Raw genomic sequence first — 26947 nt, 5'->3', positions numbered from 1 at the left:
TATTAGAACATTACAAATTTTTATAGTACTCTTAACATTTTTTAAGCCATTTTTTAAATTATTTTGCATAAGATAAAATATTTTTTGTAGTATAATTTAAATAAATTTATTAAAAAAATTTATTAAAAAATATTCATGAACTATTAAAAACGGACAAAAGAATATTGTATGGAATTTGAATTGATAGATCATTAATATTTTAAAGAAGTCTCATAATTAAATATTTTGTTAGTTTTTTTTAAATGTATGAAATAACATATATATTTTTTAATTTTTTAATTATTAATTTTTTAACAGCATAATTCGAATTATACTATGAATAATTCGAATCAGTCAAATTCGAATTACTTGGAAACGCGTGCGTGGGTGTAGTTTGAATAAACCCGATTCGAATTACTATGTGTAATTCGAATCAGGTAGATTTCGAATAAGGTAGATTTCGAATCAGGTAGATTCGAATTAGTGTATGCGTGTGTTTGTGTATAATTTGAACCCAGCTGATTTGAATTATGTAGAAATGGAATTCGAATTTAGCTGGTTCAAACTACATATAAATATACATTGGTGGATTTATGAAACAAATTTTGGTTTGGCGGATTTGTGTAAACATTTTCTCACCTTCTTATTTGAGTTTTTTGCCCAGAGCCTTATTATAGAGTTTACTACTTACTAGCGGTTCCTCTCGAGCTTCATAAAATAATAATAATAAGCCCCATACCTTAATTGAATACCAAAAAAATGAAAAAGAAAAGAAAAGAAAAGGAGGGTGCCGTTATCATTTTCTTTTTGTATATAGTAGGTATTATTTGTTTATTTTTAAATAATCGGCAACAGAGGTTAACAAACCATAGTTGTCGAAACCGAACCGGTGATCGAACTGGTCAGACTACTGGATCACTGGGTTATTAGTTCAACCGGTGGGTCACTAGTTGAACCGGTTAACTCGGTCATAATAAAATAAAATTATAAAATTATAAAAATAAAATTAAAATTAAAAGTTAAAATGCATATTTTTAAAAATATATTAATAATAATCAAATATTAATTCTTAGATATAATTTATGATGTAAAAAGAGATAAAAAATTAGTTACTAATACAAAATATTTTCTCAATTTAAATGAACAAAAAAAAAATAAAAGATAACACAATCAATATCAATCCATGCTTAAAAAAATAAAAAAATAAAAATCCGTTCATAGTATATTATATATTTAGATTTTGTCAGATATATTAATAGAAAACCAAATTGCTTAGTGGCGTGGGGGAGCTATTCCACTAGTGCTTGTTCCGCGTTCGAACCTGATCGAGTTCGTTTTTGGGCTTGTGGCTTTTGCGGGAGCTTCTTCCATGGTTCGGCAGCGTGCGGTGTATTGTGGACCTGCGCGGGTTGATACGGTTTGAAATGCGAACCGGTCGGTTTTCAACGGGTTTGACCACCGTTGACCGGTTCAATTGCGACTTCGGTCTAATTCACCAACCCAACCGGCCAGACCACCGGTTCACCGATTTTTCGGTCGAACCGGCCGGTCCGGTCCGGTTCTGATAACAATGTAACAAACCCTAACAACAAATTTGGGCCACCGTGTAATTTAGGAATTTTCGTGAGTTTATGTGTGATATCTTTGTTTTGTAGAGGAAATATGAGCCACTTAGAAATTTTGAGTTTTGTATCATAGTTGATACTAGCAGGAATAAGGATTTTGAGAATGGTAAACATTTTGACGAGTTTACCAATTTTAATGTGTTATCAGTAGTATAATTTAATATTGCTATATAATCTGAAGTTTCTAATATTGTAGAATTAAAGTTGTTCATCATTCAGAATAATAAGTCTAATTTTCAAGTTAAAATCTTTTTTATTTTGTAATAATAAATCTACAGATAATCAGATAAATAAAACTAAGTCTTCTATGATAATTAAGGAAATTCTGTTTACCGTTAAAAAAGACAATAGACAAGAGCTTTATTTAATAGTCGGTTGCTGATTAGTAAATTAGTGCATACACAACACAAGATATGATTCAAACCTCTTGCCTGACAGTGAACGAATAAACAAATCACTCCACTAATTCAAACTGATTTTTTTTTCTGGTAAAGACTAATTCAAACTGATTCAAGTTGGTTGTCTTTTTTTTTTTTGGGCACCATTCAGGTTAGTAATTGGGAATTGGGTCAGAATCAAATGGGAAGTTAAGTGGATTAGGCCGTTGAAAGATTTGGGCTTACGGAAGCATGGAAGCTAAAGAAAATTCAAACATTATTGAGCAATTTCTAAATACTGGATCTATGCTTGGGCCACATAAAAATATTCACTGAGAAACAGAGCAATACTAATCAGCTATGTGTTCTACCATGTAGTGGCAATTCATTTGCCTATAAGCAACCACACTGGGTTTGAAATTTCGTTCAACTAAATAGTAGATAAAAATGAGGAATGCTACGCCCAGCAACTTTTATGATTTATAGCCATCAAATAGCCATCAATAATGATTTTAATAGTATGAGATTGGTGTGATATTTTATCCAATAGCTCTATGAGTATTTAGTGTGCGTGAATTTATAATGTTATAATACCTAAAATTAAGTGATGTTTAACTCATCTTAAAAAAAAGACAACCAGTTATGAATTTAGTAATCTTTTCTCTACAAAAAAGTTACAAATAATCTTTTTTAAAATAATTCTAAATAAAATTTCACTTCTACTCATGAGAAATTTTGAAATTTCTCTATTTTATCTTTTGTTTTTAACCTGAATTATTGACCCAGTTTGAAAAATTATAAAGAAAAATCCAGTCAACGATATTCAACTAAAATTCCATTTTCCCTTCTCAATTTAGTGCAGAAAAGAAGGTAAAAGCTACATAACTATTTTAATAGCAAGATAAGATTAAGAAAAGAGCAATGAATTGAAGTCACGCCACATAACCAATCAATAAGCAAAAGTCAATACATAAAATAAATAAATAAATAAAAAAGAACTCATGATTGTTCCACTATGCCTCTATTTTGGCATTCTATAGCTGCCTCAATCTCAAAAGCCTATTTTATATATAAATTAGTTTTCATTAATTACCATCTAATTCTAATATTATTAACCCTCTCATTACAGCACAAACTCTCACACATTACAACTAATAATGTAGGGAACACACAGTCATTACTAATCATCACACATGATAACACATTCCATTCCCACTATTATAAACCCACATACACTTTTCTTGCAATCCAAGCTTTTTCCTTCTATCTCTCATTTTTAATATAAACAACAAAGAAAGAAGTGACAAAGAAGAAGAAGAAGAAGAAGAATGGCATCGGTTTGCATAGCGAACTGCATCAACGACGCGCGTGTTCCGATGAGAGCAACCTATGTCAACCTCTACAAGTGGCCGGAATCGGATGCAGAGTTTGTGAGATCAGTGAGCAGCAATGGAAGAAAGGGTGCTGCTGCTTCTTCTTCTTCTTCTTCTTCTTCTTCTTCTTCTTCTTCCTCGCAAGTGCGACACGGACACCCGAGGGTGGTGGACAGCATCTCATGCAGGCAGATATACCTGAGGAGCTACAAGTTTTCGAGGGAAGAAGACAATCAAGAAGAGAGTTCGCAGAAATGCTTTGGAAAGAAGGCGAACGCGACGAAGAAGAAGAAGAAACAGAAGAAGGAGTTGTATAAAGATGAGTGTGATGAAAAGAGGAAGAAGTGTTTGGTTTGGAAGAAGGCTAAGGACATTTCTTGCTCTGCTCTGTTTAAGATTTTTCAAAGGTGCTTGTCTTGCTCTGCTAGTGTAGATGTTATGGATGCAAAATCTTGAATTTCTTTTCTCATTTTTTATTAATTCGCTTTGGTCCTCTTCAACTGGGTTTTGCGTTCTAATTATTATTATTATTATTATTATTATTAAATTTTTGGGTTATAAATATCTATGTATGTATTTATGATCTAGAGATAAGGAGTTCTATGTTATTAATCAAATTTCGGTTTCAAGTGTGGATGTAAGGGATGCAATGTACGGAACTATAATAATCATGGTAAAATGAGGATCTCTTTGTATATTAAAGATTTAAAGTATGCTTCCCATTTGGAGTGAAGTAATATTATTTGGGTAAATATATATTGGACTTGTTTTCTTCTTATTAATTACCTGTTACATTATGTAAAAAACTTCTTAATCCTAATTAAGTTCCTTTGCTTTTCTTCTAAGAGGTGCTTTAATTTGGCTTTAATAAATATTTAATATTAATGGGGCTGGATACACAAAATCTGCACCAAGTGTACCTCTTCTACGTAGAAGACAAATGTTAGTATATCTTATCTTATAAATGAATATATATTAAAAAATGGCGATGAATTCAATCCAAGAACTTGTTTTGATTTCGATTCTACTTTCCTGCCATGGCAAGATCGGCACGCATATGTTATTTTCCTTATTGCAGAAATGGCCAAAAGGGGAGTCCATATATATGCTATGGTTAATGATTAATATGAATTTTACGGCAAAATACTAAATCTTCCAAACTTATATTTTTCTTTGAATAAAACTACACAAATGACAAACGTAAGTTATTTTTCGATGAATACTTTTTTTTTCCCTCCCTATACAATCAATCAGCAGCTTTTCCGCACACAGTAATAAAACAGAAATATCACAAATAAAAAAAGATTTATATGTCCCTGTATCATATTGTGACTTATATCAATGTGTTTTTGTATTGTACTTAATTATTCTGGTCCACACTAAAATACTGAATGAGAGAACAAAACCAAAAAAACAAATTGAGACCAAGGATTCGGAGAAAAACTGATAATGTGAAATCACTATATTATTTCATCACTTAAGACTTAAGAGAGATCCTTAACTATTTTAGAAATTAAACTATTTTTCTTTAATATTGTTGGATGAATATATTTATTTAGAAAAGGATGGCATGGCTTGCAATGAATACTTTCAGGTCTAAAACAATAATAAATATTACAGGGTAATGATCATCCTGTTAGCTAGATTTCAAGTATGGCAAACAAAAAAAAAAAAAAAGGGATGATTGAAAGTGTAACAAATAACAGTGTAAATAAATTGCACTGAAGTGGGTCTGCCAAAAAAAGAAGTGAGCGTGGATAGACAAGATGAATGAATTACAATCATATCATCCACCAAACTCCACATACATATGCCCCTTTCCTCAAACTTGTAGTTTACTTAAGCCACCTCATACAATCAACTAGGTTAAATAAGGCTTCCAATTATTGAACAAAAGAAGCCATAGATTTTGATTTTGATTTTACCTGTCACACAAAAGTAGGAGTGAAAATAGATTAGGTGACCTATTAGAAGTCTATGCTTGATTTGTATTCAGTTTATTGGCCTATATTACAAGATAGATTTATACTTAGATTTTCTGAAAGCTATTAAGATATAAATGAATATATAAATAATTTTGTCATAATTTAAAAAATTCATTCTGAAATTTGAATATTTTAAATGTTATAACTTATTATTAATAATTTTACATATTTTAAAAATTTAAATATTGCTAGAGACATTAAATTCAGTATATTGCATACTGTAATTTCCCTTTAAAACATATAACGATAGATTTTTTAACAGATTTTAAGTTAGACTAGATTTAACTTAATAATAAATTAGACTTAGCACTTAAAAAATAGTATATAATAAGGGAGAAGCCTAACCTACTTTTATTCTTACATAAAAGAAAAAAAGAAGAACATATAATATGACACATAACTAAGAAGATAAGGAATGTGACAAAGAGATTAAAATTTAAAGGAGAGTGACTTTCTCTTAATTTGTATGGTTAAATTATTTTTATTTGATTCTATGAAATTGAATAAACTTCAGTATTAAGGAAGTGTTATGTAAGGAATGAAAAGTAATTGTTAAATTGTTAATCATGTTTACATGGAGAACAATAGAGTATTGAGAACATCATTGTGGAGGATGTTAAAGGAATAAAACGTTAACAGGCTGCGTTTTTGGTGGTCGTGCTTGTGGTGGCTACGTGTTGATCAGCCAATAAAAATATGACACGTGTAGTAAAAGTTGGAGTGATTAATGTTTGTTTTATGTGTTAAATATGGTAATTTTTCCATTGTTATTATGGGAATTGGACTGTAAATAGAGAGATTTCCAAACCTTGCAATGTCAATTACTTGAATGGGTATCTTCGATTGAAGTGATAGTCGATCGGTGGTACATAGTAGCGTGATGAAAAATAGTTGTTGTTGGTACATTTGTCATCAAAATGGATTGACAGTATGTTGTTGAGTGGTTAGCATTGGGGATAATATTAGTTGTTTGGATACGGATGGATGAAGGAGCTAAATTTTGCCATAGTTGGTAGTTGGAGACGGAGCGGTAATGTAGGTCATTGGTCACCGAAATAGAATGCAAATTCCACTATAACAAGCAGAACTGATTGACGAAGCTGGGTTTGTTAATCGGCAGAGTCGACTGGTTGTTGTTGTCTTTGGTGCAACTCGAACTATCCGAAGGTAACGACGTTGGCATAGTTAAATCCTTTGATTTGGTTGCATAACCACGTTGTCTTTGTGTGGCTTCTCTCTATCAATCCTCTCATAAAGTTTTTTATGTGCAATCCTTGTCTATTGCAAAAGAAAATTTTTTTTACAACATTACCTTCATCATCTTTTTCCGAAATTTTTTTTGAACTACAAACCCAGTAACCCATGCAATTTTATATACCTTGCATATGCTTCCTCAACAGAATTGAACTCTACCAGAGCCAATTCCTACCCAGTTATCCTTGTCTCACAGCAGTTAAACATATTTGCGTCTTTATCTAACTACATTGTAGTCAGACTAGATTTCTTTGATTTTCCATTTTCCACTGTCTAATCAGTTTTTTCAGTATCTAATGATGTCATATTCACTTTCTCTATTTGCCACGACTCAGCTCCTAATGTCTCAGCTTCGTCAGCCTCTGACCCCATGCTCCATCTGTTGGTCCACTACGCAGAAAATTCTAAGCTACCTTTCGAATTGCTCTCCATCTCACACCATCCAATACCTAAATATACCATAACAATCATGAACAAATATTATTACAATCTTACTATTAAGTTTCTAACTACTGACATTACATCCTCAACTTTCCACAATCTTCTGAAACAAAATGCAGGGACGATATAAATAAAAAACACAAAATCGATAAAACCCTCTTACCTGTATAAGTTGCTCTGTATTCGCCAGTCGCTGCTAGCCTACCTCGGACATCTATCTTCTTCGATGACAAGTACCCACTGAGAGTTAGCACTTTGGCAGCTTCATGCAATCTCCACGGCAATTTTCCATCAATTTTTCACTATTCCATTTCCTCTCCATTACAAACAATACGATGTGAATGCCTAATGCCTGTTACAATGTGCCATCCTCCCAAACCCAAAAAATCTTCAGTTATATCTCATCAGCCATCGATTCTGTGCTAACATTTGTTTTTCTCTTATTTTCTAGCAAAAAAAATTTACTTCATTCTAATCACCATCTAAAATTTTTATCCTCATTGTTAGCTTTTTTTTACTGCGTTTAAGACCAACTAACTAAAAGTTAAAAACTCTTTAGGTAATGCAGGCTGTTGAGTTTGAAAAACTAATATCTAATTTGATGATAAAATATTATTAAATTATTAAATTGTTATTTGCTTCCAATAGGTTGTTTAATGTGTTTGTTAGTGTGCAGATTTCATATTGTGTCAAAAGGCAATATGAGCCCCACTTGTTATTAATCAAGCCATGTGCAAAATTAATATAAGTGGGTGTACTTTGAAATAAAAGAAATCTAAATTGGCCCAAATCACAAGTCCAAATGGATCATTAAAGAAAATTCAGCCTTGGGCAAAATTAATTCAAATATAAGTGGCTGAATTTTGAGATTGAGTTAACCCCAAATCAGAAGCCCATAAACCAAAGTTGATAAATCAAAGAATGAAGTCCAAGGATCTCAAGCATGCTTCGTTACCCATTTACCTTGGTGGAATCCAAATTCTAATTAAAAGCATGCTTTCCACGGATGCCATTCTCTATGGGTGATGGAATTCAAATTTAATTAAGTGCCTTGGTAACATGAGAGAGAAATGATACATTGATTTGATTGCTTTTAATGATCTACACGTTACAAGGCATGGGAAAGGGAAGTGGGTTTTTAATTGAATGTAATTGATTTTAATTTCCTTCTTTATTTTCTTTGAAAGCTTTTTCACTCTTCTCCCTCTTCTCTCTCTTTGCATTCGGTCACCTCACTGTCAGAGAAGAAGATGGCAAAAGCAAGCTATCAGAAGAAGAAAGAAGAAGCTAGGCATAAGAAAGAAGCCATTGTGATGATGGCATTAGCAAAAAGAAGATCTACAGTAGGGTGTGGCTGAGATCTTTGCCACTTATGGTAGGAAGTGGTGAGGAAGTCTCAAGATCTCCATACCTAAAAATGGAAGAGATCCAACTCGGTCAGAGAAGAAGATCCGAGAGGCATGGCTCGTCTCTACTTTTGATCAACCATCACAGAAGATAGCTACTGTAGCTACATGAAGGAAGAGGCAGAAGATAGAGCAGATGGAGCTGTCAAGCATCAAGGACTCATAAAGGGTCAGGAATCCTTCTTGGAGAGTAAGTCAAGATGGAAGGTCCGGATTGATGAAGCTTGGTGAGAAGGGATAAAGCAGAAGTAATTGCATGTTGGATTTTACATTCAGTTCTCTCGCTTCTTTCTCTGGCCGAACCGGTTTTGTTTGAAGAAGAAGAAGATTAGCTCAGCTCAACCGTTTCAAACTTGGAGGCTTCCCCTTCTATAATAAGGGTGGACAGCCAAGGCTTGAAGTAAGGAGAGAAAGTGAAAGCACAGAGTTCTCATAGCTACCCAAACTAACAGAAGTTCTTCTCCTTTAATGTTTTTCATGTTGTATTTTTCTGTTTAGTTTTGTCTGTCTTGAGTCTCATGGAAAAAGACAAACAGTGAGGTTTGTATGAAAAAGTCATAGAGCAAAAAAGGCAGAGTATACAAAATTAAAACAAAAAGCCATAGATGTCCTAGAGGTCCTTTGTACATCTGTGTTGTGTTTCATGATTCTGTGGGAATCCCCTTGCAAGTTGGGTTAGCACTTAGCAGTTGAAAGCTTGGTAGGTGACCAAGTCAAGTTCAGGATTGGGGATAGATTATGGACTTGTCCCGGATAGGAAGGGTAGTTTCTAGGGAGAATTGGTGTTTGTAATCTGTTTGATTATAGTAAAATTCCATCATTATTGTGATGGAGACTGGATGTAGGCTGCACTGCACTTAGCAGCTGAACCAGGATACTTCTGGTGTGACTCTCTCTCTCTCTTCTACTCAATTTCTGGTTCTGTTCGTAGGAGACAAAAATGAAAAATATCTCCTCATTGGTTACGAGACAAAAAGAAAATGTCTATTGACTAGTGACGAGACAAAAAGTAGAAATATCTCCTAAAGTATTTTAAAAAGGCAGTAAGTGTTATACAGCAAAAAAGGGGCTAAGATTCAACCACCTTCTCTTAGCCACTGATAAACCATCACAGGCGTCAACAAACAATTGGATGGCTCCTTGTAGCCATTATAGCCACGACAAAACTATGGCCACCATAGAATGCACCTATAGAAACCTTCATATTATTTTATTTTGAGTAAAACCCTGCTCCGCTCTTGACCATTGCTCTAACCGACAACCCACCCCTTATTGATTAGAAAATAAAAGTGCGGCTCCTAACCACTAACTCTGTTAGTCCTTCTGCCCCCTCTATTAAAATTTGTGTCTAGAACTAACAGATATTGCTACGTGTAATATTAATCCATTACCTGTCAAGCGACCATTCAAAGGGACAAAGACCTTTCTATCGAGTCAACAATATGCTACCGTTTTAGAGATGACAAAAATGGTTCATAGCCCTCAAAATCCTTTATATTACCATCACTCTCCTCTCTTCTCACTCACAATTACAGAAAAACCCTAAGCTTTCCACACTTTACGCTAGAAATCTGACAACGAGGGAGACAATAACAAAGGTAATGACGGCAACGCGACAAGGTAGTGATGGTACAGTGACATCGTGGTGACGACTTGGTAGCCCAAGGTATGCTTTAATATCTCTTTTTTGTTTGACTTTCATTTGTTTATGTCGAGTGATTTGTTTGACTTGCATTTGCTTATGAGAGGGGGTAGTGGTCCTAGATTATGGCCCTCCATTGGATCTGGTGTAGTGACTTTGTTGCATGTTATGTTTTAGGGCTTAGAAAAAAAAAACATAAATTATAATTTATTATTTGTTATTAGTAAGTTATTAGTTATTGTTAGTTAATTTTCCAAAATTAATGTTGCTTTTTATGATTATTTATAATTAATTTGAACGATTTCATTGAACGGTTGCAAATGTCTTATGATATTGTTCCTATATTCCACCATGAAGGATGGTTTGAAAGAGATGGGAATAGGTATCTAAACTACTATAATAAAAAGTACACAAGTTCTCTAAGCTAGATATAGATTTAGTTAATCATAAGGACTTGGTTTAGTTGTTTATAGGTCTGCGTTATGAAGAATACAAGGAGATGTATTAGTTGGATTCAAGTGCATATGATATATAGTCTGGTCTGTTCGTCTTAAGGGTAACAAAGACACTAATGAAACGTGTGACAAGAAAATGGCTAATATGGAGATTGATGATCTATACATCTATTTTGATCATACTGTTAACAAACCAGTTTTGCTTGAAGAAGTTGTTGATCCATCAAGTGATTGATCAAGTGATAATGGTTATGTTGATGACGAAGCTTAGAAACCTCTTCCCCTAGCTTTGAATTTGAAGATATTAGTAACTGTGAGATTTTGGGTGATAATTCTGAAAGGAGAGATACTAAGAAGAAAAAAAAAGATTACTATGACACCTAAGAAAAAATCTGTCACTCCTAAGAAGAAGAAAAATGAGACACCTAAGTAGAAGATTTTGACACCAAGGAAGAGAAGTTCTAAGCCATTTGGAGTTAATGATGAAGTAGTTAGTGTGTCAACCTCAACATTTTGCTTCTTTTTTTTTTTTTCAAACGATTTGGTACATATGTTAGTATTACACCTTTCTAACCAGTTATTGTATAATTCACTTACATAACATCCATTTAAAAAGAGTTCTTTCTTTTCTCTTGCTTGTTCCTTTCTCAAAATGCCCATAATCTCTATTGTTCACAAATTTTCAATTTTATCTGCATTTTAACCTTTTCTTGCTCAGGCATGTGATAAACCCCAATTTTGTGGTTTATCTTGTGCTTAATTTGGGAGATTTTATCAACTTTTCTCACATTTATTCAATGAAATAGCATGGTTTTGTAATCCTCCCTAAATTTGTGCTTAAGTGTGAAAACATGCTTTTTAGGCCCAAAAATTGATAAATTTAATTCACTTTAATTCCATTCGATGCTTTGATATGTTTGTTAAGTGATTTTAGGATTAGAAAGCAAAGATTGGATGGAAGAAGTGAAGAGAAAAGCATGCAAGTGGGAGAACTCATGAAGAAAAGAAGGAATTGCAAAGCTGTCAATCCTGATCTCTTTGTACTTAATTGGTCATAACTTGAGCTACAGAGGTCTAAATAAGGCGGTTCTAGTTGCGTTGGAAAGCTAACATTTAGGACTTCAAAATGATATAAAATTTACCATGTTTGCCTTGCAGTTAAGTGATGTGCACACATCACCCATGCGTGCGCATCGCAGATCAGCGTGGGTCATTTTAGGGAAAACGTGGCCAGTGATTTCTGAAGCATTTTGGGCCCAATCCAACTCATTTCTGATGCTATTGAACCCAAGGATTGAAGGGGGATGAACCGAAGGAGTGATAGTTGAGTTTTCATAATAGTTTAGATGTAGCTTTCTAGAGAGAGAGGCTCTCTCCTCTCTCTAGATTATGGTTCTTAGTTTACTCCTTTTTAGATCTAGATCTCTTTCTCCTTCTCCTTCTATTTAGTTTTCCTTTACATTTTTATTGTTCTAGCACTTTAGTTCATTCTACTTCTCTTATTAATTCCTCTATTTTGTCAATTTTAGTTTATGAACTCTCTTGTTGATTTTCATTTCTTTTTAATGCGATTTATGACTTACATGTCTTTTGATGTTTGCTTTAACTTCTATTGTTGATTTCTTGCTTTGATTAGTTATAGCTTCCTTTAATTCTTACAATTTATGATGTTTACTTTTATTGCCCTCTATGTGTTTGATGAAATGTCTCCTTTAGTTATGAGTTATATTTTTCTCCTCTTGGCTTTGGTTAAGTAATTGGAGACTCTTGAGTTATCAAACTCTTTTGTTGATTGATAATTGGAAGTTGCTAGTTGACTTGAATTTCACTAAAGCTAGTCTTTCACTATGATTTGACTAGGACTTGTGGATTCAAGTTGATTATATCCACTTGACTTTCCTTCATAGTTAGAGGTTAACTAAGTGGAGCAATGGACAATTCTTGTCACAACTGATGATGATAATGAAGATAGGACTTCTAATTCTCATTCCTTGCTAAGAGCTTTCTTAGTTATTAGCCTATTTCTCTTGTTATTTACATTCCTTGTCTCTTATTACAAAAACTCCAAAACATTCCTTCATAGCCAATAACAAAACACTTTATTGTAATTCCTAGGGAGAATGACCCGGGATTAATACTCTCGGTTATTTTATTGGGGTTGAACTAGTGAAACCATATTTTGTTTAATGTGAGGATTATTTGTTGGTTTAGAAACTATACTTGCAACGAGAATTCATTGAGGAATTCTAAACCACAAAAAATCCGTTCATCAACATGCTATTTATGGAATATTATATTAAGTGGTGCAATCACCAAAAAGATTAGATGGTGCAATTTGTGTAACCTTATTTTGGGCAACATGAAAGTAATGTAATTCTATATAAAATGTATAATTAATTATATATCAAAGGTTAAAATGAACAAAATTTGAAATTAAGAACTTTTTTTTTTTGAAAGAAAGAGCTCAACACTCAAAGTGGAGCATACAAAGACAAAGACAAGAATGATAGAAAGACAAAACAACTTTTATATCATCTCTGGCATAGCCATCAATAATATGAATTATTTACCACACCATTTCGTAGCACATAAAAGCGACTGAGTCGCACAATCTACAACGCCTGTTCTCATGCTCTGAAATATGACATCATTCCTGTTTAACCAAATGTTCCATATAACTAAGAAGAACCCAACTAACCAATACTTGCATAGCTCTTTTTTCATAGGCATGGATCTCCAACTCTCAAAGTGATCTTTCAAGGTGCCGGGAGTAGTCCACACCTGACCAACTTTTGTGATCCATGCACACCACACCTGCCAAGAGTATTCACAAGTGCTGAACGTTTTTGGTGCATGAAACTGCAAGACACTTTGTGTGACAATTCCACACAACTAACTAGCAAGTGCACTTGGTCGTCCAAGTAATACCTTACGTGAGTAAAGGTCGATTCCATGGAGATTGCCAGCTTGAAGCAAGCTATGGATATCCTGTAAATCTTATTCAGGAGATTCAAATGATATGAATGATTTTATTTATGAAAAGTAAATAACATGAAATGAATGATACTTGTGATTCAGTAATGAGGAACAGGTTGAGGTTCCAGAGATGCTCTGTCGTCTGAATCTCTGCTTTCCTACTGTCTTCTTCTCCAAACACGCATGGCTTCTTCTATGGCCGGCTGTATGTTGGTGAATCACCGTTGTCAATGGCTACCATCCTTCCTCTCAGTGAAAATGGTCCAGGCACGGCTTCTGTACGGCTAATCATCTGTCGGATCTCTCGTCTCGGATGAAAAATACCAAGCACAGCTACCGCACGGCTAATCATCTGTCGGTTCTCACTCGTGTCAGAATAAGACCTCTCTGTCCTTTTGCACACTGTCACTGCGCCCAAATATTTGTGAGTTTGAAGCTCGTTTGTTCTAGTCTTCACCATGAAGGTTCTGATCTCATGGGTTTGAATGCTCTGTTGTCAGGAGATGCAAGTCAAACTTGTGGATTAGAAACCCAAGAGATACGCACTCAAGCTGTCGCCCAATGACTACGTTGAGCTCAAATAGAACGGGAGTGGTTGTCAAGCACGCGTTCATAAATTTGAGAATGATGATGAATGTCATGGATCATCACATTCTTTATATTGAAGTACGAGTGAGTATCTTAGAACAGAATCAAGCGTGATCGAATAGAAAACAATAGTAATCACATTAATCCATTGAGACACAGCAGAGCTCCTCAACCCCACCTATGGGGTTTAGAGACTCATGCCATAGAAGATAGAATATGATATTTAAAATGTCATCCCCCTCAAAATGAATCTCTAAAAGTAGTTTTTATACTAAACTAGTAACTTAGGTTTACAGAAAATGAGTAACTAAGTGCAGATAGTGCAGAAATCCACTTTCGGGGCCCACTTGGTGAGTGTTTGGGCTGAGCTTTGAAGATTTCACGTGCATAGGCCATTCTTGGAGTTAAACGCCAACTTGGAAGCCAGTTTGGGCGTTCAACTCCAGTTTTGGTGCCAGTTCCGGCGTTTTACGCCAGAAAAGGGTCACTAGCTGGCGTTTAACGCCAGTTTGGGCCATCAAATCTCGGGCAAAGTATGGACTATTATACATTTCTGAAAAGCCCAAGATGTTAGCCTTCCAGCCCAATTGAGAACACGCCAATTGGACTTCTTTAGCTCCAGAAAAACGCGTTTGAGTGCAGGGAGGTCAGAATCCAACAACATCTGTAGTCCTTTCTCAGCCTCTGAGTAAGATTTTTGCTCAGGTCCCTCAATTTCAGCCAGAAAATACCTGAAATTACAGAAAAACCCACAAACTCATAGTAAATTTCAGAAATGTAATTTTTGCATAAAAACTAATAAAAATATACTAAAAATTAACTAAAACATACTAAAAACTATATAAAAATAATGCCAAAAAGGGTATAAAATATCCGCTCATCACAACACCAAACTTAAATTGTTGCTTGTCCTCAAGCAACCAAAAATAAAATAGGATAAAAAGAAGAGAATATACAATAAATTTCAAAATTATCAATGAAGCTTAGTCTCAATTAGATGAGCGGGACTAGTAGCTTTTTGCTTCTGAATAGTTTTGGCATCTCACTCTCCATTGGAGTTCAGAATTGTTGGCCTCTTTAGGAACTCAGAAATTCAGATAATGTTATTGATTTTCCTAGTTAAGTTCTTTTTTATTCTTGAACACAACTACTTTATGAGTCTTGGCCGTGACCCTTAGCATTTTGTTTTCCAGTATTACCACTGGATATATAAATGCCACGGACACATAACTGGGTGAACCTTTTCAGATTGTGACTCAGCTTTGCTAGAGTCTCCAGTTAGAGGTACCTAGAGTTCCTAAGCACACTCTTTTTCTTTGGATCACGACTTTTACCACTCAGTCTCAAGCTTTTCACTTAGACCTTCATGACACAAGCACATGGTTAGGGACAGCTTGATTTAGCCGCTTAGGCCAGGATTTTATTCCTTTGGGCCCTCCTATCCATTAATGCTCAAAGCCTTGGATCCTTTTACCTTTGCCTTTTGGTTTAAAGGGTTATTGGCTTTTTGCTCTTGCCTTTTGGTTTAAAGAGCTATTGGCTTTTTCTGCTTGCTTTTTCTTTTTCTTTTTCTTTTTTTTTTATTTTTCACATTTTTTTTGCAAGCTTTTGCTTTTTCACTATTTTTTCTTGCTTCAAGAATCAATTTTATGATTTTTCAGATCACCAATAACATGTCTCCTTTTTCATTATTCTTTCAAGAGCCAACTTTTCTTAATTCTAATTTCAAATATGCACTGTTTAAGCATACATTCAAAAAACAAAAAGTATTGGCACCACATCAAAATAATTAAACTAATTTCAAGATAAAATTCAAAATTCATGTACTTCTTTTTCTTTTGCAAATAAAAATATTTTTCATTTAAGAAAGGTGAGAGATTCATGGAATCATTCATAGCTTTTTGACATAGACTCTAAACACTAATGATCATGTAATAAAAACAAGACTTAGACAGAAAATAAACATAAAAACAGACAAATAACAATAAAAGTAAGGAAATTAAGGAGCGGGTCCACCTTAGTGACGGCGGCTACTTCTTCCTCTTGATGGTCCAATGGAGTGCTTGAGCTCCTCTAGTTTGCTCCATCCTCTTTCTTAGTGATGGGCTTTGGTGATGAATTTCTCCATCTCCCAAGGTTCGAAGGTGGAAGCAATTGCCTTCCCTTTCCTCTTTCTAGAGGATTTTCCGACTTTGGGTGCCATAAGTGGTAATGGAAAGCAAAAAGCATAACTTTTCCACACCAAACTTAAAAGCTTTGCTCCTCCTCGAGCAAAATAAGATAGAAGGGAGTAGAAGAAGAATGAGGTAATTAATTTTGAAAAAAATGTTAATGTTAAAAAAATTAAAAGGATTTGAAAAGAATTTGAGAAGATATGTAAGTTTGGAAAAAGATATGGACAAGAATTAAAAAAAGAATTAAAAAGAATTGAAAGGATTATTAGTTTTTGAAAATAAAAATTAAAAGATGAACATTTGAAATATTTTTGATGCAAGAAAAATTATGAATTAAAACATGAAAAATTGAAAAAAATCGAATTGGAAACAAAATTACCTCCCCTCTGCTATTCTGGCGTTAAACGCCCAAAATGATAGCCACTCTGGTGTTTAACGCCCATCTGGTAGCCAATTTTGGCGTTTAACGCCCAGGCAGGTATCCTGGCGTGTTAAACGCCAGAATTTCTTTGTTACTAGGCTTTTTTTTCCTGAACGCCCAAAATGCCCCTTTACTGGCGTTTTGACGCCAGTGAGCTCTTTTTCTCTGTGATTCCTTTGCTTTATGTCCTGAACCTTCATTTCTCTGACTTATTCACTGAAATGCATTAACAAACATGAATAACAAAATTAAATAGACTCATATAATTGTTATAAACATCTAATTTTTTATAATGGCTGGGTTGCCTCCTAGCAAGCGCTTCTTTACTGTCTTTAGCTGGACTTTACTGAGCTTTTAATTTAGTCTCAGTTTTGAGCACTCTTGCTCAACATTGCCTTCAAGATAATGTTTGACTCTCTGTCCATTAACAATGAACTTTTTGTCAGAGTCAATATCCTGAAGCTCTATATATCCATATGGTGACACACTTGTAATCACATATGGTCCCTTCCACCGGGATTTCAATTTCCCAGGGAACAATCTGAGCCTAGAGTTAAACAGCAAAACCTTCTGTCCTGGCTCAAAGACTCTAGATGACAGCTTTCTGTCATGCAACCTTTTTGCTTTCTCCTTGTAAATTTTAGCATTTTCGAAAGCATTGAGTCTGAACTCCTCCAGCTCATTCAACTGGAGTAATCTTTTCTCTCCAGCTACCTTAGCATCAAGGTTTAGGAACCTGGTTGTCCATTAGGCCTTGTGTTCCAGTTCCACTGGCAGATGACAGGCTTTTCCATACACAAGCTGGTATGAAGAGGTCCCTATAGGAGTCTTGAATGCGGTTCTGTATGCCCACAGAGCATCATCCAGACATCTTGCCCAATCTCTTCTACGGGTACTTACAGTCCGTTCCAGGATTCATTTTAGTTCTCTATTTGAGACTTCAGCCTGCCCATTTGTCTGTGGATGATATAGAGTTGTCACTTTGTGGTTAATTCCATATCAGATCAGAGCAGAGTCAAGCTGTTTATTGTAGAAATGAGTGTCTCCATCACTGATCAGTACCCTAGGGACATCGAACCTGCTGAAGATATGTTTCTAGAGGAACTTCATCACTGTCTTAGTATCATTAGTGGGTGTTGCAATTGCCTCTACACATTTAGATACATAGTCTACTGCTACCAGAGTATAAGTGTTTGAATATGATGGTGGGAAAGGCACCATGAAGTCAATACCCCATACATCAAACAACTCAATCTCTAAGATCTCTTGCTGAGGCATGGCATAACCGTGAGGCAGATTATTAGCTCTCTGGCAACTGTCATAGTTACGTACAAACTCTCGAGAGTTTCTATAGAGAGTAGGCCAGTAGAAGCCACATTGGAGAACCTTTGTGGCTGTTCGCTCATCTCTGAAATGTCCTCCATATTGTGATCCATGGCAATGCCATAGGATCTTCTGTGCCTCTTCTCTAGGCACACATCTACGGATTATTCCGTCTGCACATCTCTTAAAGAGATATGGTTCATCCCACAAGTAGTACTTTGCATCAGAAACCAATTTTTTTGTTTGCTGCCTACTGTACTCTTTGGGTATGAATCTCACAGCTTTAAAGTTTGCAATGTCTGCAAACCACGGTACTTCCTAAATGGCAAAGAGTTGCTCATTCAGAAAGGTTTCAGAGATCTCAGTAGGAGGGAGGGACGCTCCTATTACTGGTTATATCCGGGACAGGTGATAAGCTACTTGGTTCTCTGTCCCTTTTCTGTCTCTTATTTCTATATCAAACTCTTGTAGAAGCAACACCCATCTTATGAGTCTGGGTTTTGAATCCTGCTTTGTGAGGAGATATTTTAGAGCAGCATGGTCAGTGTACATAATCACTTTTGATCCTACTAAATAAGATCTGAACTTGTCAATGGCATAAACCACTGCAAGCAACTCCTTTTCTGTGGTTGTGTAATTCTTCTGTGCGTCATTTAAAACATGGCTAGCATAATAAATGACACGAAGAAGCTTGTCATGCCTCTGTCCCAATACTGCACCAATGGCATGGTCACTGGAATCACACATTAGTTCGAATGGTAATGTCCAGTCTGGTGTAGAAATGACTGGTGCTGTGACCAGCTTAGCTTTCAGAGTCTCAAAGGCCTGCAAACACTCTGTGTCAAAGATAAATGGTGTATCAGCGGCTAGCAGATTGCTCAGAGGTTTTGCAATTTTTGAAAAATCCTTTATAAACCTCTTATATAATCCTGCATGCCCTAGAAAGCTTCTGATTGCCTTAACATTGGCAGGTGGTGGTAATTTTTCAATTACCTCTACCTTAGCTTGATCCACCTCTATTCCCTTGTTCGAAATTCTGTGCCCAAAGACAATTTCTTCAGTCACCATAAAGTGACATTTCTCCCATTTTAAAACCAGGTTAGTCTCTTGGCACCTTTTCAGAACAAGTGCTAGATGGTCAAGACAGGAGCTGAATGAGTCTCTAAATACTGAGAAGTCATCCATGAAGACTTCCAGAAATTTCTCTACCATATCAGAGAAGATAGAGAGCATGCACCTCTAAAAGGTTGCAGGTGCATTGCACAGACCAAATGGCATCCTTCTGTAGGCAAATACTTCAGATGGACATGTGAATGCTATTTTCTCTTGGTCCTAAGGATCTACTGCAATTTAGTTGTAACCTGAATAGCCATCCAAAAAACAGTAGTATTCATGACCTGCTAGCCTCTCTAGCATCTGGTCTATGAATGGTAAAGAAAAATGATCATTTCTGGTGGCTGTATTGAGCCTTCTGCAGTCAATACACATACGCCACCCTGTAACTGTTCTTGTAGGAACCAGTTCATTCTTTTCATTATGAACCACTGTCATGCCTCCCTTCTTGGGGACAAGTTGGACATGGCTCACCCAAGGGCTATTAGAAATAGGATAAATAATCCCAGCCTCTAGTAACTTAGTGACCTCTTTCTGCACCACCTCCTTTATGGCTGGATTCAGCCGCCTCTGTGGTTGAACCACTGACTTAGCATCATCCTCCAATAGGATCTTGTGCATGCACCTGGCTGGGCTAATGCCCTTAAGATCACTTATGAACCACCCAAGAGCTGTCTTGTGTGTCCTTAGCACCTGAATTAGTGTTTTCTCTTTCTGTAGCTCTAAAGTAGAGCTTATGATTACCGAAAAAGTGTCATCTTCTCCCAGAAATGCATATTTTAGGGATGGTGGTAGTGGTTTGAGCTCAGGTTTAGGAGGCTTCTCCTCTTCCTGAGGAGTTTTTAGAGGTTCTTCTGTTTTCTCTGGTTCCTCCAGATCAGGCTGAACATCTTTAAAAATGTCCTCTAGCTCTGATTCAAGACTCTTAGTCATATTGACCTCTTCCACCAGGGAGTCAATAATATCAACGCTCATGCAGTCTTTTGATGTGTCTGGATGCTGCATAGCCTTGACAGCATTCAACTTAAACTCATCCTCATTGACTCTCAGGGTTACCTCCCCTTTTTGGACATCAATAAGGGTTCGTCCAGTCGCTAGGAAAGGTCTTCCTAGAATGAGAGTTGCACTCTTGTGCTCCTCCATTTCCAGCACCACAAAGTCAGTGGGAAAGGCAAATGGCCCAACCTTGACAATCATGTCCTCAATTACGCCAGATGGAATTTTAATGGAGCCATCAGCAAGTTGGAGGCATATCCGAATTGGTTTGACTTCATCAGTAAAACCAAGCTTTTTGATAGTGGATGCAGGTATCAGGTTGATACTTGCCCCAAGATCACATAGAGCTGTCTTGGTACAAGCATCCTCTAATGTGCATGGTATCATAAAGCTTTCGGGACCTTTAAGCTTCTCTGGTAAGCTTTTCAGAATGACTGCACTGCATTCTTCAGTGAGGAAAACTTTTTCAGTTTCTCTCCAATCCTTCTTATGACTTAAGATCTCTTTCATGAACTTAGCATAAGAGGGTATTTGCTCAAGTGCCTCTGCAAACGAAATATTTATTTCAAGAGTCCTGAGATAGTCTGCAAAGCGGGCAAATTGTTTATCCTGTTCTGCTTGGCGGAGTTTCTGAGGATAAGGCATCTTGGCTTTATATTCTTCAACCTTAGTTGCTGCAGGTTTATTTCCTACAAAAGTGGTTGGAGATGCTTGCTTAAGGGGGTTGTTATCAGCACTTGCAGGTGTCTGATCCCTCATTGGCGTTTGAATGCCAGAATTGGGTGCTTTTTGGGCGTTCAACGCCAGAATTGGCCATCCACTGGGCGTTCAACGCCAACTTCTGACCCTTGTCTGATCCATGTGTTAAGTGTTTCAGGATTTATAGGGCAGGAATGACTTAGAGAATGGAGACGAAGCTTGCAAAAATGGAAGGAACACAAGAAACCAAGGAGATAACCAGCGAGCATCGACGCGTACGCATGGCTCACGCGAGCGCACGGTATGGAGAAATTTGCAGCGACATGTGCACGTGCCTGACGCGTACGCGTGGATTGGAGTTTGCACGAAGACGCATGCGCGTGGATGACGCATACGCATGACATGCCAAAGCGACCAGCGACACGCACGAGTGACTGACGCGTACGCGTGACATGCGCGATCTGCAGAAATAACAGAAAATACTGGGGCAATTTCGGGCCGAATTTTGACCTAGTTTCCGGCCCAAAAACACAGACTAGAGCCAGGGAACATTCAGAGACTCAACACAATTCTCATTAGTATAGTTTTAGTTTTTAGATCTGAATCTAGAGAGAAAAATTACTCTTCCTCTAGGTTTTCTTTACATTCATAGTTTCATAGTTTATTGCTTTTGCTTTGGATATTGAAGAGTCATCACCTCCGTTGAAGATACTATTCTAGTTTGTTTCCTTACTCATTTATTTATTCCATATTCTTAATTCTTGTTTAGAGTTGCAATTAGATTATTTTCATGGATTGTTAATGCAAAGGATTACTTTTATTTTTAATTAAATTGCATTTATTGTCTATCATGTCTTTCTTTTATCCCCTTTTTAATTCTATGCAAGTAATTCTCATGTCAATGGAGTAGATTCCCTACTTGACATGGGGGTTGATTAAAAGGAGACACTTGAGTTGGAATGCTCAAGTGAATAGTTAAATTGGAAGTTGTTGGCTAATTCTGTATTTACTAACGCTAGACCTTCCCAAGGGAGAGGACTAGGTTTGCGAATAAGAGTTAGCTCAATCACTTGACTTTCCTTTATTTAGTAAGGGTTAACTAAGTGAAAATAACAACCTCTTTATACTACACTTGAGAGAATTCCAACAAGGATAGAACTTCCGATTAATCATTCCCCCAGTCAAGACTTTTTATTTTGAATATTATAAATCTCTTTTAATTTTCACTGCTTTAATTTACAATTATTTATTAGCCCATTGCCCAAACTCAAAATTACCCAGAAACTCCTGATTAATAACTTAGCACCCTTTTTGTCAACTCGTTGGGAGACGACCTGGGACTCATACTCCCAATATTTTTATTCTAAACTTTTGTGACAACCTTTCTAAATTGATGAGGCGGATTTTTGCTGGTTAAGAGCTATACTCGCAACGTATTTCCTGAATTGAATTCTTAATTGGTCAAACTTACGCCGCGCATCAATTTTTGGCGCCGTTGCCGGGGAGTTGCAATTGCGTGTTAAATTATTAATTAGTGTACATATTTTTATTTTATTTTATTTGTGTATTTTATTTTATTTTATTACCATTAGCTATATGTTTCTTTCATTGAATGACGCGTTCGTTGCCTGATCCGAGCTTAGCCGCATTTGATCCTGAAATTGAAAGAACTCTTTCACGTATAAGGCGAGCTCGGCGTCGGTTAGCCTCTGAGGGTGGTGAAGTGATTGTTATCGATTCACCAGTCTCATCTGAGGGCGAATCTGAACCGCCATCTGAGGAGAAAACAAACTCCTTTACTACTGATTCAGTTGATTCACGTGCAGATAATATGTCAGCACCTAGGAGGATTACTCTCCAGGAAGCTGGAGCCCCAGACTTTACACTGCAGCCGTATCAAGTGCATCATCCAACTCTGGCTGCATATTTTAAACTAAAGACTGCACTAATCAACTTGATGCCCATGTTTCATGGCTTACCTGCTCAGGAGCCTATCAAGCACCTCAGAGATTTTCAGACAGCCTGTTCTACTGTTAGGCATCATGGTGCAAATGAAACTTCTATTCTGTTAATCGCCTTCCCGTTTTCTCTTGAGGGAAAGGCAAAGGAGTGGTACTACTCCCAACCTGAAGCAACTGTTACCAACTGGGATACGCTCAGGAGAGAATTTCTGGAAAAATACTTTCCAGCTGAAGTTACAGATAGATTGAGGAAAGAGATCTATTGCATTGTTCAAGGTGAATTAGAAACTCTCTATGAGTACTGGGAGCGCTTCAAGAATCTTTTGGATGCATGTCCCCACCACATGGTTGACAAGTTGGTATTGATCAGCTACTTCACTCAAGGCATGAAGCCTCGGGATAAAACTACACTGGATGGTGCTAGTAATAGTTCTTTGAAAAAGTACAAAATCGTAGATGAAGCATGGCAACTGATCAGTGACTTAGCTGAGTCCACTAGGAATCATAGGCACAGGAGCAGCCACTCAAAGACTGTTGCAGAGATTTCCTCTAGCAGTGAGACTATTGCAGTTACACAAGCTATATGCGAAATGACCAACCTACTGAAGCAGATGCAGTTGAATCAACAACAACAATAACAACAACAATAGTCTCCCCCACCACAACGAAGCCAACAGCTGGTTCCCCAAAGAGTATGCGGAATATGTACTGATTATAGTCATTATACTGATGAGTGTCCGCAACTCCAACAAGAGGACAACACCATAGCAGCTACTCATAATTTCTATGACCGCCCGAATCAAGGATACAATCAACAAGGCAGCAACTACAACCAAGGTGGGAACTATAACCAAGGGTGGCAGGACAACTCTAACTAGGGCTGGAGAGATAATTTCAACCATGGCTGGAGGGACAACTATAACAGAGGAGGCAGAGACAACAATGGAAATCAGAGGTGGAATAACAACAACAGACAGCAGAACCAGAACCAGCCTTACAGAGCACCTCACCTAAGGCAGTCCCAAGGACCCCAGCACATCCAACAACAAGCCCCTTAGATCACTTATCCACCTTCCTCATCAAATGACGTGGTGCTTCGTTCTCTTGCACAAGGACAACAAGACATGCAGACCACACTGAACTCTACTCTAAATAGTCTGAATGCCACTTTACAAGCTCTTGTCTCCCGGATAGATTCATTACCTACTTCCACTAACCAGCCTTCAAGCTCCAGTTGAATTCCTTCTCAACCCTTACCTAACCTCAAGGGTAGCATCAATGCCATCACTTTGAGATCCGGAACCATACTGCAAGAGAGGAACCAGAAGGAGCCAAACCCACAAGAACACACCCCAGATGAAGATGTAGTTGAAGTGGAAGATGCTGAAGAGGAAGAGGAAGTACAAGACATGGTTGAAGAAGAAGTAGTTCAGCCAAGGAATGGAGCACCAAAGGACACAGAAGCTGCAAGTGGCGCCATTCATATCCCATTTTCACACCTTGCACGGGAGTCCAGGAAGTAGATGGAACTTGATCTCAAAATGGTAGAAATTTTCAAAAAGGTTGAGGTAACTGTTCCCCTTTTTAATGTTATTCAACAAGTACCTAAATATGCAAAGTTTCTGAAAGATTTATGCATACATAAAGACAAAATTAATGAACTAGAAACTATTCCTTTAGGTAGTTCTATATCTGCTTTAATGGGGGGTATACCCGAAAAATGTAGTGACCCAGGTCCATGCATGGTTAACTGTACCATTGGAGGTGTAATATTTTTTGACTGCATGTGTGATTTGGGAGCGTGTGTTAGTATAATGCCATTGTCTATATATGATGCTTTGAGGCTCCCTCAAAAAGGTCGGCAGCTCGTTTTGTGTTAGCAGATAAAAGCATTATTACAGTGGTTGGAATTGCTGAAGACGTGCTAGTGAGCATTAACAGGCTCACATTTCCCATTGACTTCTATATCCTGGAAATGATCCCTAATGACTCAGGAAGACCATCATCAATCCTGCTTGAAAGTCCATTCTTGAAGACTTCAAAGTTCAATCTGGATACCTTCTTAGGAACTTAGTCCTTTGAGATAGATGGCAGAGCAGTGAGTTTCAGTTTAAATGAAGCTATGAAGCACCCTCCGAAAGATCATTCCATCTTCTAGTGTGACATCATTGATGAAACTGTAGCTGAAGTTCACCAGGAAGAAGTAGAAGAGAAGCACATGGAGCAAGGTCCAAGTGTGGGGACACCCTCTGAACACAATGAGGACACTTTGCCATTATCACTAGCTCCAGATGATCTAGAGCCTAGCCATGAGCAGAGATTGAAATTGAAGCCCCTTCCTCCCCACCTCAAGTATGCTTACCTTGAGGATAATCAGAAGTTCCCAGTTATCATTGCAAGGGAACTCACTTCCCAACAGGAGGAGCAGCTGCTCAGTGTGCTGAGAAAACACAAGAGAGCAATTGGGTGGAGCTTGGTGGATATAGTAGGCATCAGCCCTCAAGTTTGTGAGCACAGAATATTTTTAGAAGAGGGATCAAAACCTGTCCGTCAACCCCAAAGAAGATTAAATCCCACCATCTTAGAAGTTGTCAAGAAAGAAGTGACCAGGCTACTTGAAGCAGATATCATCTATCCCATCTCAGATAGTGAATGGGTCAGTCCAGTACAAGTGGTGCCCAAGAAGTCTAGAGTCACAACAGTAAGGAATGAGCATGGAGATCTCCTGACAACTAGAGTGTAGAATTCATGGAGAGTTTACATTGATTATAGGCGTCTCAACCAAGCTACTCGCAAGGATCACTACCCATTGCCATTTATTGATCAGATGCTTGATCGTCTGTCAGGTAAATCCCATTACTGCTTTTTAGATGGTTATACAGGCTACTTTCAAATTCATATAGCTCTTGAAGATCAGGAGAAGACTACTTTTACATGTCCCTTTGGAACGTATGCATACAAAAGGATGCCTTTTGGCTTATGTAATGCACCGGCTACTTTCCAAAGATGCATGATGAGTATCTTTTCATATCTTATTGAGAACTGTATTGAAGTTTTCATGGATGATTTTAACGTATATGGTGATTCCTTTAGTCTTTGCTTGGATAGTTTAGCTAGAGTACTAGACAGGTGTGTTAGTTCAAACCTTGTATTGAATTTTGAAAAATGTCACTTTATGGTAAAACAAGGTATTGTACTAGGACATGTTGTTTCTAATACTGGTATTTCTGTAGATCCAACAAAGGTAGATGTCATTTCTAGTTTACCTTACCCCTCCTCCGTGAGGGAAGTCCGTTCGTTCCTTGGCCATGCAGGTTTCAACAGGATATTCATTAAGGACTTCAGTAAGGTAGCATTGCCTTTATCCAGATTACTGCAGAAAGATGTTGAGTTCGAGTTCAGTGAGGATTGCATGCAAGCATTTGATAAGCTGAAGATCGCCCTGACTCAAGCTCCAATTGTGAGAGGACCAGACTGGAGCCAGCTTTTGAGATTATGCGTGATGCCTCCAACCATGCAGTAGGAGCGGCGCTGGCTCAGCGCGAAGGTAAGGATCATTTTGTAATTGCCTATGCGTCTAAGACCTTAGACGCTACTCAGTCTAATTACACCACCAGTGAAAAAGAGCTTCTGGCTATTGTTTTTTCTCTGGATAAATTCCGAGCCTATTTACTTGGTACTAAGGTGGTAGTGTACTGGTGCACGAAATTGTGATCTCTAGCAATGGCGCCAAAAACTCAGTACGCACATTCATAATCTCAAATTCTTTTTCACAACTCCGATACAACTAACCAGCAAGTGCATTGGGTCGTCCAAGTAATAAACCTTACGTGAGTAAGGGTCGATCCCACAGAGATTGTCGGCTTGAAGCAAGCTATGGTCATCTTGCAAATCTCAGTCAGGCAGATTCAAATGGTTATGGGATTTTGATAATTAAAATATAAATAACAGAAAATAAGATAGAGATACTTATGTAATTCATTGGTGAGAATTTCAGATAAGCGTATGGAGATGCTTTGTTCCTTCTGAACCTCTGCTTTCCTACTGCCTTCATTCAATCATTCATACTCCTTTCCATGGCAAACTGTATGTTGGGCATCACCGTTGTCAATGGCTACTTCCCGTACTCTCAGTGAAAATGGTCCAAATGCGCTGTCAC

General features: G+C 37.0%; 1 protein-coding gene across 1 annotated transcript; it reads left to right on the top strand.

Annotated features, from left to right (window-relative positions):
- The first annotated feature begins 3190 nt into the window (after positions 1 to 3190).
- Positions 3191 to 4096, top strand: LOC107648171 (uncharacterized). Its single transcript, XM_088491712.1, has one exon. It carries the CDS (start codon positions 3310 to 3312, stop codon positions 3808 to 3810), a length of 501 nt encoding a protein of 166 aa, XP_088347838.1. The 5' UTR covers positions 3191 to 3309; the 3' UTR covers positions 3811 to 4096.
- Positions 4097 to 26947: the final 22851 nt, after the last annotated feature.

The sequence above is a fragment of the Arachis ipaensis genome, chromosome B6 (genome assembly GCF_059453495.1).
Source record: "Arachis ipaensis isolate K30076 ecotype BB chromosome B6, ASM5945349v1, whole genome shotgun sequence".
NCBI lineage: Eukaryota > Viridiplantae > Streptophyta > Magnoliopsida > Fabales > Fabaceae > Arachis > Arachis ipaensis.
The sequence above is the reverse complement of the archived record's forward strand: the minus strand, read 5'-3'. Positions and strand labels throughout refer to the sequence as shown.